The 14379-nt window shown below is 46.4% G+C and overlaps 1 protein-coding gene across 1 annotated transcript; it reads right to left on the bottom strand.

Annotated features, from left to right (window-relative positions):
• Nucleotides 1-712: 712 nt before the first annotated feature.
• LOC124682738 (ras-related protein RABA1f-like) lies at nucleotides 713-2863 on the bottom strand. Its single transcript, XM_047217367.1, has 2 exons — nucleotides 2646-2863; nucleotides 713-1339 (listed from the first exon to the last, which is right to left on the bottom strand). The coding sequence occupies exons 1-2, from the start codon at nucleotides 2861-2863 to the stop codon at nucleotides 907-909; spliced, it is 651 nt and encodes a 216-aa protein (XP_047073323.1). The 3' UTR covers nucleotides 713-906.
• Between the last annotated feature and the right edge of the window lie 11516 nt (nucleotides 2864-14379).

Here is a 14379-nt window from a genome sequence, read left to right as displayed (position 1 = left end):
CATCCAGACTTGCCTGCCAGTTGTAACGTGTGTCGTTGTTATTTTACTGCTCCTCTATGATAAACAGGTCGTTGGTTATTTTTTCTCACCAATGAGCACCCGCTGCCTACACTACAACACCTCTATCGCCGATGCATCACCCCCTCCCTGGAATTCGACACTCACGAAAGCTTGTTGAACTAACGAGCTAGCTCGGCTCTACTCGTTCAACAACCGAGCCCAGAAATAGAACTCAACTCGACTCGTAGAACTAACGAGCAGCTCACTAAAGATTGTCAAGAACGAATGTATGATGCAATTTTTCCTAATTATTTGGGCATGTATGATACAATAAACACAAAAATCAATAACAATATGATACCACAAAAATATAGTGGATAAACCACAACAATGAATAATTATATCACAACAGTACTATTGACAGATCCAATAGATAAGGCAGAAACCAATATAACCAAGTTAAATGTGGTAAACAAGTATCCATGAGCTCGGCTCATTTAACTCGAACTCAATATTCATCCATAAGATTTACAAGATGTTAAACTGTGAATAGAGAACTCGTGAATAATCATACAAATCAACAACAAGACAGCAGTTTCTCTCGAAACGAAAGAAAGAAAAAAAGATTGAAACATTCAGATACACACATTTAATAGGGTATGTTACATAATCAATTGTGAAAGGAATTCCTGGCATGGAATATGCAACAAGAATGCAACAACCAGGATACCATGATAGCCTCCAAAAAATGGCTGCCCATTTAATGTTACTGTTAGTGTTTTATCTTTTCTAGCCCTGGGATAAATATGGGCCTCCGAAAGTGTGCCCATGACATTCTCTTGTTTCCACAGGTACCCAGCATATGAGCAGTCAAGGGCTTGGTACACTTTTCACAGTCAATACGGATTAAGATGAACAGCATCCAGCCTTCTTTACGGCGGAGACATCGTCTTTTGACCCGACGTTGATGGTCTGCCCTCGTGGTGGAGCAGCAGGGTCGTCGCCTATGTCAAGGGCTTTCTTACTGACCACTCGGTAAATCTGCGTTAGCACCTCAGTAAAGGCGTCCTCTACATTCATGGCCTCCAAGGCAGAGGTTTCCATGAAAAATGTGTACCCGCTCTCTGCAAATGCCTTGGCATCCTCCACAGAGACCGCCCGCAAGTGTCGCAGGTCGGCTTTGTTGCCAACGAGCATGATCACAATATTGGCATCGGTATGGTCCTTGAGCTCCTTCAGCCACCTCTCAACATTCTCGAAGGTCACATGCCGTGTCACGTCATACACAACAAGCGCACCAACAGCTCCTCTGTAATATGCACTTGTAATTGCACGGTACCTGCAACAGGATCGCACAGATTCTATGTTATGCAATGGAAATGTTAGCAATGTTGCAAAATACTATATTATTATGTACTTAAGCTTTCATAAGCAAGAAAGTATGTTCTTTTAATAATTAAAGATAATATTATTCAACGTGAGTGGTGATGAGATGCCACATTTAGTTCAAAACATCATGCCTTAGCGATAGCAGAAATTAGATAAAACCAATAATTCGAAGGGCAAGAACTTCAATATAAGAAAAGATACAACAATCCCTAGCAAAAAAGGGTAAAAAAAAACTATGTCTATTTTTTGTATGTTGATAAATATCAAGTGCCAAAATTAGAAATTGATTGAGGGGCCATCATTGAAGGAAAAGAAAAGGTGAAGAACACTCTTTTGTGCCCTAAAATAGTAAGTGTTTAATATGGATGTGAAATGAGAATTCAGATAAGTTCAATAAAGAAAGAATTAGCTTGTACATATATATAACATATGGCCATAAAAGCAAGAATTTCCTTGGGGCGGTTAGCGATTAATTATAATATAATTAACTTGAAGCATTGGAATGCATTGACATTTACGTTTCAAGCAACAGGAGATGCTCATTACTCTTTTATGTTCTTATTAAACGTCTACAGGTGTTACAACCCAGCCTATGTGCAATAATCTTCTCATTCAATGGCAGTGCAAGTTACTAGGATGCAAATCAAGCAGCGCATGTAGGTAAAATTGGCACACTGAGCTGAAAGGTTATTCAGGAAGCAAGCTAGGAACGGAACAAAATACACATCACATGCCCAACTATTAAATCAACGACTTTAAGCACAGGCCTCACACAAGCCTGTGGTATGTCTAACAGACAGCAGGGTCTATCACCGAAATTAATGCAATGCGACTCATTATACACATTGAATTGCAGAAACAAAACGAACGATGGAATTGCCACAGATCAGACCTAACCATCCGACCTAATGTTGCAACGCTGATGCACAGAGAGCAATACTGGGCGACCTGAAACTTGTACGATGGAATGAACATGTACATTGTCCCAAACCAATTGACAGTACGCATACCGCACTACCTGAATCCTACAAATACCAAAACAACTGTCCTCACATAGCGGTAAACTGTGCATTCCCAAAAGGCCAAAAGCACCCTCTAGCTGCGCGCAAAACGCAAGTGATTCATCATAACCACGAAAAGAACGGGGAAACCACCCTCTAGCCGTGCTCAAGCATTAGCGCCTGGGGAGATCAAGGGTCAAAGGAAAATGCAAATGATTCGTCATAGCCACGAAAAGAGAACGGGGGAAACCGTACCTCTCTTGGCCGGCGGTGTCCCAGATCTGCGCCTTGACGACCTTGTCGTCGACCCTGATGCTCCTTGTCGCGAACTCGACCCCGATGGTGGACTTGGACTCGAGGCTGAACTCGTTGCGCGTGAACCGCGTGAGGAGGTTGGATTTCCCGACCCCCGAGTCGCCGATGAGCACCACCTTGAAGAGGTAGTCGTAGTCGTCGTCCGCCCGGTACGCCATTCTTCGGTTTCCCCGCGGCGGTCACGTACGTGCCGTCCCCCGGCCGTTGTCCTCGCAGATTTGGTTGATCTGCCGCCGTTCCCGCCAAAGGGAGGTTGGGCGGAGTGGCTGGGGTCGCGGCCGTCGGCGGCGCGCGCTTATCGGAGTTCCAGCGGGAGGGAAAGGGCTGGCTTGAGGAGGAGAAAGTTTTGGAATGCAGGAAGGACGGTTAGAAGAGGAGGCTCGCTCAACAAGGGGGCAATAGGAAGGGAAGGGAGGAACCAACCAACGTCGCCGACACGTCATCACGTATGTACACCTTCCTAAGAGCAGGCATTGAAAAATGCAGTTACACGAGAAAAAAAAACTACACCGATGATCATCTCAGGCTCTCAGCACGCACTTGTGTGACTATAAAAGAGAGGTTAGACTGAATGTTTAAGTTCATACGAAATTGAGGCATAGCCGCGTAGGGATCGAATCCATAGGAATTCCGGTTAAAATACTGCAAATGCCCTATGAAAATTTTACAATCCAAAGAGGTTATACGATTTATTAGTTAGACTTAACAACGCTTCATTGCTACCAATCAAAAAGACATTGAATAAGCTTTGTATGAGCATTATAAAAACCGTTTTGGGAAACCAGCAACGAGAGCCTTTGGTCTGGACCTTGATTTTATTGAGATGAATCGGCTTGATCTCAGCTCCCTAGATAGCCCCTTCTCAGATGAAGAGATATGGGAAGCTATCAAAGATATGCCCAGCGAGAAGGCACCGGGACCAGATGGATTTATCCTGGCTTTGTACCGTAAGAGTTGGGCCATTATCCGAGACGAGCTTGTTGCCGTCTTCAACAGTTTGCACGCCATGGATTCCCGTGGTTTCAACATGATAAATGGAGCTCATACGGTGCTTATCCCAAAGAAGCCTGGAGCTCGTGAGCCGGGAGATTTTCGCCCCATATCTTTAGTACATAGTCTCGCAAATTTTTTCTCAAAAGTACTGGCCAGACGGCTTGGTCCAGTCCTTCCTCGGGTTGTGGGTGAAAGGTGCCTTCCTGAAGGGTCGTTCACTTCATGACAATTTCAGTATTGTACGTGAATCAGCAAGATTTCGCCTCGTTCGGTTGCAGCGTATTTAATACTCTAGTGGTTTAATTCCAACGAGGTTTTGGGTGGTCCCTTCCCGTCCACCCAAATCCTCTCGGGGGCCAAACCCTGCCACTATGTAAACCACGTTAACTACTACCCATTCGGTTAATCCTGTCATTTCTAGCACTGCATTAAGATTGCACTGTGCATAGCTAGCAGCAATAACGACAGCTAGGAGCAAGTACAACAAGTCGTTTCTGCAAGAAGGCTAGGAGAATAATAAGTGGTATACAATGTTTTTTATAACACGATCAAATTCGAACTTCACACACGTGACTGTAGAACGCAAGAAATTTCAGAACATCTGAGGTGGCAATATCTGAAACTCTCAGCTTTAAACTGAATATATACAAAGTTAACTGCTGCAACAAGTGCCGCTGAAGATGTTGTCAACCTTCTCGCCATCTTTCAAAAACAGAAAGGTCATAATTGCCTCGATGTTGTATGCTTCAACCACATCCCGTAAGAACTCCAACAGGAATCTGCTAAAATGACAATGAAGTTGTCAACCTGCAAAGCATAACAAAATCAACCATTTCAGTAAATATATGATGGCATGTCTCCAGAAAAGCATAGCCACGGCTACTACAGATATGTATTTCACTATTCGCAAAAGGCTCAAAGTTCTAAAACAACTGTGGTAAAATGATAACATAGATATAAGGATAAAATGTTAAACGTTGATGATAAGTAGTGAATCACTTATTCAAAGCATCTCTCAACTTGCATTCCCAAGATAGGACATTAGAAGTAAGATGTGGAACTACATCCTTTTGAGCCATAATTTTGTACACAAGCTCGGAACAAACCGTGCCAAAGAAAATGCAGCTGCTCTGGTTGTTGTGCCGTTGTCATCACTTGCTTAAGATAAATACACTCAGCTGTTAAATGTGTAAACAACATCTATGTTTGTTTTAAGTTACAAATTTCTGTGTTAATAAAAAGAACAAGAACTTTTGAGAAAAATAAACAATGAATATAGAAGAAGATAAGTGCATACATGAGAAAATGGAAGTATCGGTCAAACAAAAAAAGTAGAAATTTTAGGAAACAGACCATCAACTGGAAGGGCCATCCAGCCTTGCCACCAACGCGAGTTTGAATTGCCTACACTGAAAATATATGTTGTAAGTTGTTTGTATACTGAAGATATATTGCATACTACCAGGATAAATTGTTTGTATATTTATGACAGTACATAGCAGAAAACATTTTTCAGGTTTTGTAATTAATTGTTATCAAATTAAAATCTCCTCTACTGAAAGGTGCATCACTTCTTTCTAGCTTCATCTGTTGTGACAACAGGTAATACTTCCAGCACTTCTTTCTGAACAAGGTCACCAAACATACTCTACATTCAAATTTATGAAGGCTCTTGCAAGAAACTACTTTCAACTGATCTATCTCAGGCATGTTAAATAAAACAGCAAGAAGAAGCAATTCAGTTATGAGATATCATTTCTTCATTTTCCTCTATATACGGAAACAACATATATTTTTTCTATTTTGCTGAATTAGCATGCCCAAGTTCTTCTTTTAACAAAAATGAATAAATAAGAGAAACCTAGCCCACCGTTAACCAACAATTAAAGGCATGGGGGCGGATATGCCATTCAGATTACTAGCTTGTGCCCAAGGATTTAGTTAGCCACAACTTACTAGCATAGCAACTTTTATGTGCAAAATCTCAGAAAGCAGCTACTCATCAGACTTGGAGCTAGCCACAAGCACAAGAAGTCCACCACATGCGCGAGGCTCACGGCCTGTCACAGAAAATCAGCTAGGAAGGACTAATCTAATTCCTAATATCCCTGTAGCTTTCTTCCCTATCCAATCGATGGATACAACCAATGGCATGGGAACAAACAGCTAGATAATACGAAACGATGGATGCAGCCAAGGCCATGGAAACAAACACCCAACGGAACACAAATCTGCAACTACCTGCTCAAATTGGATATAGCCAAAGCCTTTGACACTGTGGCGTGGCAATTCCTGCTCGAGATACTTCAGCACAAAGGTTTTGGACCTCGGTGGTGTGCCTGGGTCATTATGCTTCTAGCGTCGGCGTCAACAAATATTCTTCTCAATGGTTCCCCAGGTCGGAAAATTTGGTACACTAGGGGACTAAGGCAAGGAGACGCCTTATCGCCTATGTTGTTCATCCTAGCTATGGATGCTCTGAATTTGCTGTTTGCCAAAGCAGAGTCAATGGGGGTGATCTCCAATTTTCCAAATAGACATTTCATTCCCCATCGCCTATCTATCTACGCACACGATGTGATTGTCTTTCTAAATGGTTCGACTCCAGATGTTGCTGCAACTAAAGAATTGCTTAACATGTTTGGCGAAGCCTCAGGGTTAAAATGCAATATGGAAAAGAGCTCCATCTCCCCCATCTACTGTGACTGGGATATGGTCATGGATATGAGTGAAATTCTTAATTGCCAGGTCGTTCAGATGCCAATCGTGTACCTAGGACTCCCTTTGCATCTCAAAAAGGCACGCAAGGAAGATTTTCAAGCCCTTTTGGACAAGATTAGGAGAAGATTGGCTGCATGGAAAACTCATATGCTCACTCAAGCGGATAGACTTATTCTTGTTAAATCCGTTTTGAGTGGCATTGCAATCTTCCATCTGATTTCTTTAGACCCACCTCCTTGGGTGTTCAAAGCTATCGATAAAATCAGGAGAGCTTTTCTCTGGAAGGGAACCGAGACTGTGCAAGGAGGCCATTGTTTGGTCAGCTGGAAGGCAGTTTGCCGACCCAAATCATGTGGCGGTTTGGGGATCATGAGCTTAGAGGCTATGAGCACATCTTTGAGAGTTAGACGGGCCTGGAATTTTAGAACCTCGGCTGGTAAGACATGGAGCATCATGGCGAAACCCATGATGGAACAGGACAGACACATCCTCAGTGCTTCTTCCGCAGTGGTCGTGGGCAACAGAAAGAGATGCAGCTTCTGGTCGGATAAGTGGATCAATAATAAATCTGTAGAAGAAATCGCCCCAGATATTTACAAGATGATTTCACCTGTTGTTCGGGCCAAGAGAACGGTTGCTGAGGCCTTGATCAACGGTTGCTGGATTGGGGATATGAATAAACCAGTAAACATTCAGTCGTTTATGCAAGTCCTAGATCTTTGGGAGAAAATAAGAGAAGTTCAGATTTCCCTGAACACGGAGGATAGCTGGTCATGGAGGTGGGAGAACAACAGAATTTTCTCAACCAAGTCCGTGTATCATGCTCATTTTGCTACCTCAATCTATTATGATGCAACTGAATCTATTTGGAATTCTTGGGCCCCGACAAAATGCAAATTGGCGGCTTGGCTCTTCCTACAGGGCAGATTGTGGACTGCTGATCGCCTCGCTAAAAGAGGCCTTCCTCATCACGACAAGTGTGTAGTGAAGATGCACATCACCTTTTTCTTGGTTGTGCGGTCGTGAAAATCATCTGGAGCCATATGCTGACTTGGGCAGGCTTGCCCCAGATCAACATTGTGGCTGCTGATCATTCTCTCCGATATTGGTGGACGGAACCAAGACGGAGGCTGCAGAATCAGCGCGGCAAGAATTTGAATTCCCTGATCATGCTAACCCTCTGGTCGATCTGGCGAGAAAGGAATGGTCGAGTTTTTGATAGCATCTACAGGTCGCTTTATCAAATAATTGAGCAGATAGGCCGATGCCCAGCAGTGTAGCAAAGCAAGCAAGGGACGCCTCACCCTCCCCGTGGAATAGTTGGGTTGCTCTTATATTATGTTGTAGGTGTGTTCCGTTTTCAGTTTAGACTACTCTCGTTTTCAGCCTAGTCTAGTTTGGTCGTTTCACGTTTGATGTATGTGGTCATGTACTTTGCCTATCTGACGCTTTCTTCTTCTTAATCAAGCACATGCAGTCCTCCTGCATGGTTCGAAAAAGTCTTAACAACGCTACATATACAAGAACTTGTCCACTTGGTGACACATCCAACTACTTGCAAATCATGATCCCGAGATCCAAAACCTCATTACCCTGTGATGGTTAGGTTGATTTATCTGCGAAAGCCATGCTGGACACTGTATGGATGGTAATTTGCAAAATAAACCATTAATATTCTCATCAGACTTGTATTTGTCGTGGTAGAATTGACCAATGTTTATATTTCCCTGCCAAAAAAGGAAAGCAGTTATACTGAGTGAATGTTTGGATTTAAGCACATCGAGCAAGCGAATTGCCCCTTAAGTCAGTTTGGTATCCATCATTTGGGCCTGAAATCCTGAAATTCAATTTAGAATTTCATAGGTGGGCTATTAGGGATGGCAATGGAGCGGGTTTGGACGAATATAGGAAAACCATATCCATGCCCAAATCCATCAGCCTCGCTCTGCCCCGCCCACGAAAGAATCCATGGGCATGGATGTCGCCCCAAATCCAAATCCGATGGATACCTGGATATCCATGGATATCCATGCCCATAAAGTTTGAGTACCATTTCAGCAATATTTCACTTGCATTTCATCAATAATAAGCTAACATGAATATTTTGGCAGCATTTCGACATTATTTCAGTAGCATTTCAGCCGTAATTATGTCGACAATTCATAGGAATATCAAAGCAACAATATATCACATTACCGAGGAGGCGGAGCAATCGAAGATCCACAGTCAATGCGGCCGGCGGAAGCCCTACCAGCACAAGGAGGTTTCGTGATTATTTAGAGTATAAAATAATTAAGGCTTAAATTAAGGGTTTGGTGATTTGGGCCTAAAAAGGACAGCCAATCATAGGAAAAATCGCATGTGTCACTGACATGTGGGTCCCACATGTCAGTTGGATATCCATCGAATATCCATGGAGAAAAAGTTCTGCCCGTGCCCGCTCCATGAATTATCGGATATCCGCCCCATGAAATCTGTGGACACAACCAACCCTCCATACCCGTGCCCGGCGGGTCGAATATCCGTGGATACCCGGATCCGTGGATAAAATTGCCATCGTGATGGGCTATTGTTGCCTGCCAAAACCCACCGGCGAGCACCGACGAGCAACACGGAGAGCCGGGAGGCTCCCAGGACTGCTGGAGGGCCCTGGTCCCTCGGGCGACGGCCCGCAATGCTCCGGAGCACACGTCCCGGCTAATGCAAGGGCGTGCCACCGACCTATACCTGGTCGTGAAGGTGATGGATTGCTTCGATTAGTTTTCTGCATGGCAAACACGTAAACATTAAATACGAGCCCCGATCGGCTCTTAGGTTACCCTGTGAATCTGCTCAAAGAGCCGATTACCCCATGGTTGACGTCGGATTTACGATAACATGGGGATCCTGCTTTATCAATATAAAGTTAAATCAATCTACGACAGTCTAGGGTTTTCACCGCATAACCGGAACATCCTACACGTAGTTGAGCCTAGCAGATACGCAAGATGATGGAAAACCAGTCCTAAAGAGGCCTAAAAACCAACACGAAGTCGATCCCCGAACAATCCCTCTAGGATTAGTAAACCATACCTTACGCACTACTGGATCGTTCAACCCGTTTGCAAGGCCTAATCATGCGGATATCAAACCAATCCTTGGAGAACAAGGAACAACTATAACGGATCAGATCTACTGAATAAAGAACAAGCAAGATGCTGCCCTTACACCCAAGATAGGCGCAAAGGCAGCTAGATATTGAGGGACAGCGTAGCTAAGCAAGCATATCATGAAAGTATCGACGTCGGCCCCAAAACATCCACGATAAGGGTGTTGCTCGCCATCAAAAAGGCTTCAGTACGAGCAACACCAACAACGAATAAATCGATATCGCCTAGATCGCGAGATGCGATCTAGGCAGCATGTTGCTTACCCGGAAGAAACCCTCGAAACAAGGGGTGGCGATGCGCCTAGATTGGTTTGTTGTGAACGTGATCGTCCTCCTTTCTCAATAACCCTAGGTACATATTTATAGTCCGTAGACTTTCTATCTTGGGAATAAACCTAACCGTGTACGAGCTAAACTCTATCTCTTAATTCTAACAAAATCTACCATAATGTACAAATACAAGGGCAATTTAGCCCAAACTCTCGTACAAGGCCGATTCAGAAATATTTTACGTGCATATCCTCTAAGCCTATCCCAATCACGGCCCATCTCTTGATCCGGTCAAAATCTGGCGATAACACATGCCCCCTGGTTTTGGCAATAATAATTCCAAAACCACTCTGTTTTTTCTTCGTCGGGTCACGCGTGGCAGAGCAGAACCGCTGCAGTATCCTTCATCATGATGCCTTGCCTTCTCAACTTCTCTGTACTGCACGACTTGACAGATTTGACACCACATCCTCGGAAACCGCCGCAGCATTGAATCATCTCCACTATATCCCCTTTATTTAACCGCATCGAGCAGTTCGCCTCTTCATCCTCTTGCTCCGCACTAGCAATCGAGAAACCCCTTCCTCTGCAGCCATGGCCTCCTCCTCCTCCTCCTCCTCCTCCTCTGGCCTTTCCTTCCAGTCCGATTCCTCCAGCGAGCCGATGCCGGAGTACGACCCGATAAGGGCGTACGAGGCCCGCGCCCCAGAGTGGTGGGACGAGAGGGATTGGGACTTCACCGTCGGGTCCGAGGATGAGGAATCCTTGACCGACGGGGGGACAACCTCCGGTTCCTCGTGGACGGGGAATGGGAGGAGGAGAGCGACGACGACCTCTTCTCTCGGGGCGACTTCTCCTCTTCCGACGAGGAGGAGGAAGCGGAGGATGACTCCTCCGACGAGTACCCACCGGCGAAGCGCTTCCGCGCCGGGTCGGAGGAAGACAACGACGACGACGAGGAGGAGGAAGAAAGAGCGTCTGCCGACGGCTTCGGCAGCAGCAACGAGGACTTCGCCGGCAACAACGCCCACGACAGCTACGACAGCGACGACGAGGGCAGTGACGGCGGCGACGGCGCCGGCATCTAGACTAGGACCCACTAGAGTAGGACTAGTAGTAGCAGACTAGGCAGTAGATCTTTCTTTTGTGAGCAATCGGCTCTTCATGTAAAAAACCCTCTTTATCAATGAAGAAAATGTTTCCATGTTGATTTTTCCGATTGTCAAAATAGGTCAACGCACGAAGAGCCGATGGCCACGCATCGGTCTTTACTAAAACGCCAGCGAGGCCAGCCTCAGTTACCCCTTTCGACCGGCCCAAGCGGCATTCCCCAAATTTCAAACGGTAACCTGCGACCTTCCAGCGAGGAAAAAACTCAGATCCCCAATTGCCCACCGAGCAGATTCAACTCGCGGCACTGCGAATCCCAGATCCCCGACCGCGCAGATTCATCTCCGCCAGCGAATCAGATGGCAGAATCATCCAGCGCCAACGCTATGGTCTCTGGCCTGAAGGTAATCCTTAACTGCTCCTCATCATCCGAGCATGGTGTTGGAATTAACAGCAAACACCTGAATTAACGCCTTATTTCACCATTAATTTTAGGTATCAGACATTCTGTTGCCGCATCCGTCTCTTCCAAACTCCCTCTGTCTTGGCACCCGTTCTGTCGAAAGTCCTGCCCATCTGATTTCTTGCGAGGCCAATAGGATCCCTTTCGTGAGCCAAAATTTAGATCTAACTTCTTGGGCCGTACGCTACGAGCCTGGCCTAACCCTCCTGAAGATTGGGTGTCATGGTACGGTAGAGTATCCAAGACCCACCAAGCCAAATGGGAAACCACGGGAATAGCCGATGCTTTATCTTTATCACTTTGTCTCCCCTTGAGAAACATGAAAATCTTCTAAAAACCATCGGCTACTTCGGTCGGATGCTCCGAAGCTGCTTCATGTTTGGCCACGGCCCCATGACACCAACTCTACTAGATGTGGCCATGATCACTTCGGTCTGAGACATTGCATCTCGACCCCTCCTGCTTTTATGCTTGCAAAGGTCCCTTTCACACTCTCTTCCAAAACGAGTGCACAAGCGCGGGGTGCTTATCTCCGACGCCACATGAAAAACAAAGGCCCTGTAACAGAGAAAGAACACACGGCCTTCCTGAATTTCTGGTTGGAACACTTCATATTCTGTGGCCCTTCACTTGCTCCAACCAAGAATTACCTTTCCTTGGCTTATGAACTTGCCAGAGGCACCCATCTTGGCATTGGCAAACTGTTCCTGGGAGAGGTCTATCGATATCTCCAACTAATGTCTGTCAAACTGCTTTCCCAAAAGACGGTCCAAAACGGGAGGTCCCCTGGTGGTTTATTCGGCTATGGGCTCATTAGTATTTCCGAGAACCATGTCCCAAACTTTCCACCTTTGGCCACTTGCACCTTCCCAGATACTAACGGGAAGCCAATCCGGTGCACTAGCTACGACCAAGCTCTATATAGCCTTCCGGGTAGTAAACTAACCCTCAAGGAAGCATCGAGTGGTTCGAGAACTTTCTACCAAGGCCTGGACAATCCCTCTCTTCTTTCCTTATACGGAGTACTGAAAATTTTGAAAATCCGGTCTCCTTCCGGGCTGAGACGGCTTTGCCGATGGCGCTCGACACCGGACAATTGTATTCCATCATGATCGAGTCCTGCTTCCTTCCGGGTTGGCATGAGCACCTCAAACGAGGATCATCAAACACGGTTATGAGTCCTATCGGCCGGTCGTAGCAGCCCGACGGTTTGGTCTTGGGCAGGTATCTCCCCATTTCTTCCTCCACCACTTAGCTGAGAGCAAGGATACAGTGCCCGATGTCCTCACCCGGTCAGAGGTGTTACTCTTTCTTTGATGCTCTAGCCATCCCAGTTCTCACAACCTCTCGTTTACCTCATCCAACCCGATGGTTTGAGGCCGTGGTGGTCCGATGTGGAAGACCCATGCCTTCGGGAGGGCTCTGCAGGACCGTTGCTGAAACAACTTGAAGGTGCTGAATACCAATCTTCCACCGAAAGAGCAGTGCCACTACTCACAAATTTCTTGAAGTGGCTTACAATGATTTTCATAACCTTGCTCTGTCTCTCCCTTGCAGCGACAAGATGGTCCAAAACCTATACATGATAGCGGCTCCCCCTTCCAGATTCCTCACCAGCTCCGGTGAGCGATCCTCATACCGCAAAAACTCACCACCCTTGAAAAGGTTGTGATGCGAGCCAACCGTTGCAAAATCGGCTTCCAAAAATCTTCTGGGCCAGCTGCCCTCGAGCCTCGATCAAGGCGAGAACGGCGATGATGGCTGCCAGGAAGACGTTGAAGCGCCAAAACCCTACTCACAGCTCAAGAAAGTTTGCATGTGAAGCTGATCAATGCCTTGGTGATCTATCTACCCTTATGAGCTTAAGTAGATATGCTTGGGGGCTTACTAACTCTTCTCTTGTAGGCCTCCACGAAGACGACTCCGGCGAGAAACGCAATCCCGGTCGAGGAATTCGAGCTCGGGCAACTACGGGAAGATCACCATGCAGAGCCGGCCCAGATTTGCCTTGCCTCGGCTTCCAAAGGAAAAAGGCCGGTTTCCCGAGCTCTGCTTGTCCTTCAAGCTCCAACCAAAGTGGGGCAGGGTGGTCTGCGCACAGAGGCCGTGCATCAAGAGAAGCTTCGAAAGGAACGCAAGCCCCTTCATCCGGCCAAGAGGCCTTGCATGTAATTACCCTCCGAATTCTCCACGGCTCATCTTTAACGCATGTCCATTCTTGCTCACATCGGCTGATTATCTCCTTTGCGGAGCGGTAGCCACTTCTAGTGGGGAAGTCGAGGAAATGCTTGAAGTGCCCTCCACGGACACAGGACGTAGCAGCCTCTAAAGGTGTTGGTGAGCAGGGACCGCCAACTTGGCGAGGCTCGCCGGCCGAAGCACAAGAGCCGATCACCTCATCATCGAGCTGTTCCTGGTCTTGGGAGGTATACTCCCTTTATTTGGCTTGCCCTTACGCTTTTGCTGCATGCGCGTTGCTCTTGTTGTTTGTCAGGGTTGTGACCTCTCGGGCTTGCTATCGTTCGATCCCGAATCCATCGAACCAACTCCTTCTACAGTATGCGATGAACCAGGACCCGGCGCTATCCTTTGTCAATTCCAGTGTCTCAAAGCTCTGCTTTCCTCCTCGATCGAGATGTTGGTCGAAGACCCCGAGGAAGTGAAGAGCATTCTTGAAGAAATCCAGCCCCACCTCCCGGTAACGTTGCAAGTGAAACTCTGGCCGGTTGTGACTCTATCGCCTACAAATCAGGGTGAAGTCGGCTACCGTCGAGAGAAATTGATCTACGCCACGCTCAACTTCCGGCGAAGGCGATGTTGCGGACAAATGTCGAGCGGCTCAATGAGAGAAAAGGCGGCCTTGGGCCGCCCGCGCCCACCTACGCCGGCACCCGCCGAGCTAGAGACCTTGCGAAAGGAATTGGAGGACCTTGAAAGAGAGGGCCAGGAGCAGACCAAACGAAGCTTAT

This window comes from Lolium rigidum, chromosome 1, assembly GCF_022539505.1.
Source record: "Lolium rigidum isolate FL_2022 chromosome 1, APGP_CSIRO_Lrig_0.1, whole genome shotgun sequence".
NCBI lineage: Eukaryota > Viridiplantae > Streptophyta > Magnoliopsida > Poales > Poaceae > Lolium > Lolium rigidum.
The sequence above is the reverse complement of the archived record's forward strand: the minus strand, read 5'-3'. Positions and strand labels throughout refer to the sequence as shown.

What these genes read in the sequence shown, in the direction of transcription:
- LOC124682738 (XM_047217367.1), bottom strand. Translation starts at nt 2,863, where the DNA reads ATGGCGTACCGGGCGGACGACGACTACGACTACCTCTTCAAGGTGGTG. An exon ending in GACACCGCCGGCCAAGAGAG is followed by an intron (nt 1,340 to 2,645) that starts GTACGGTTTCCC and finishes ATCCTGTTGCAG; the next exon opens with GTACCGTGCAATTACAAGTG.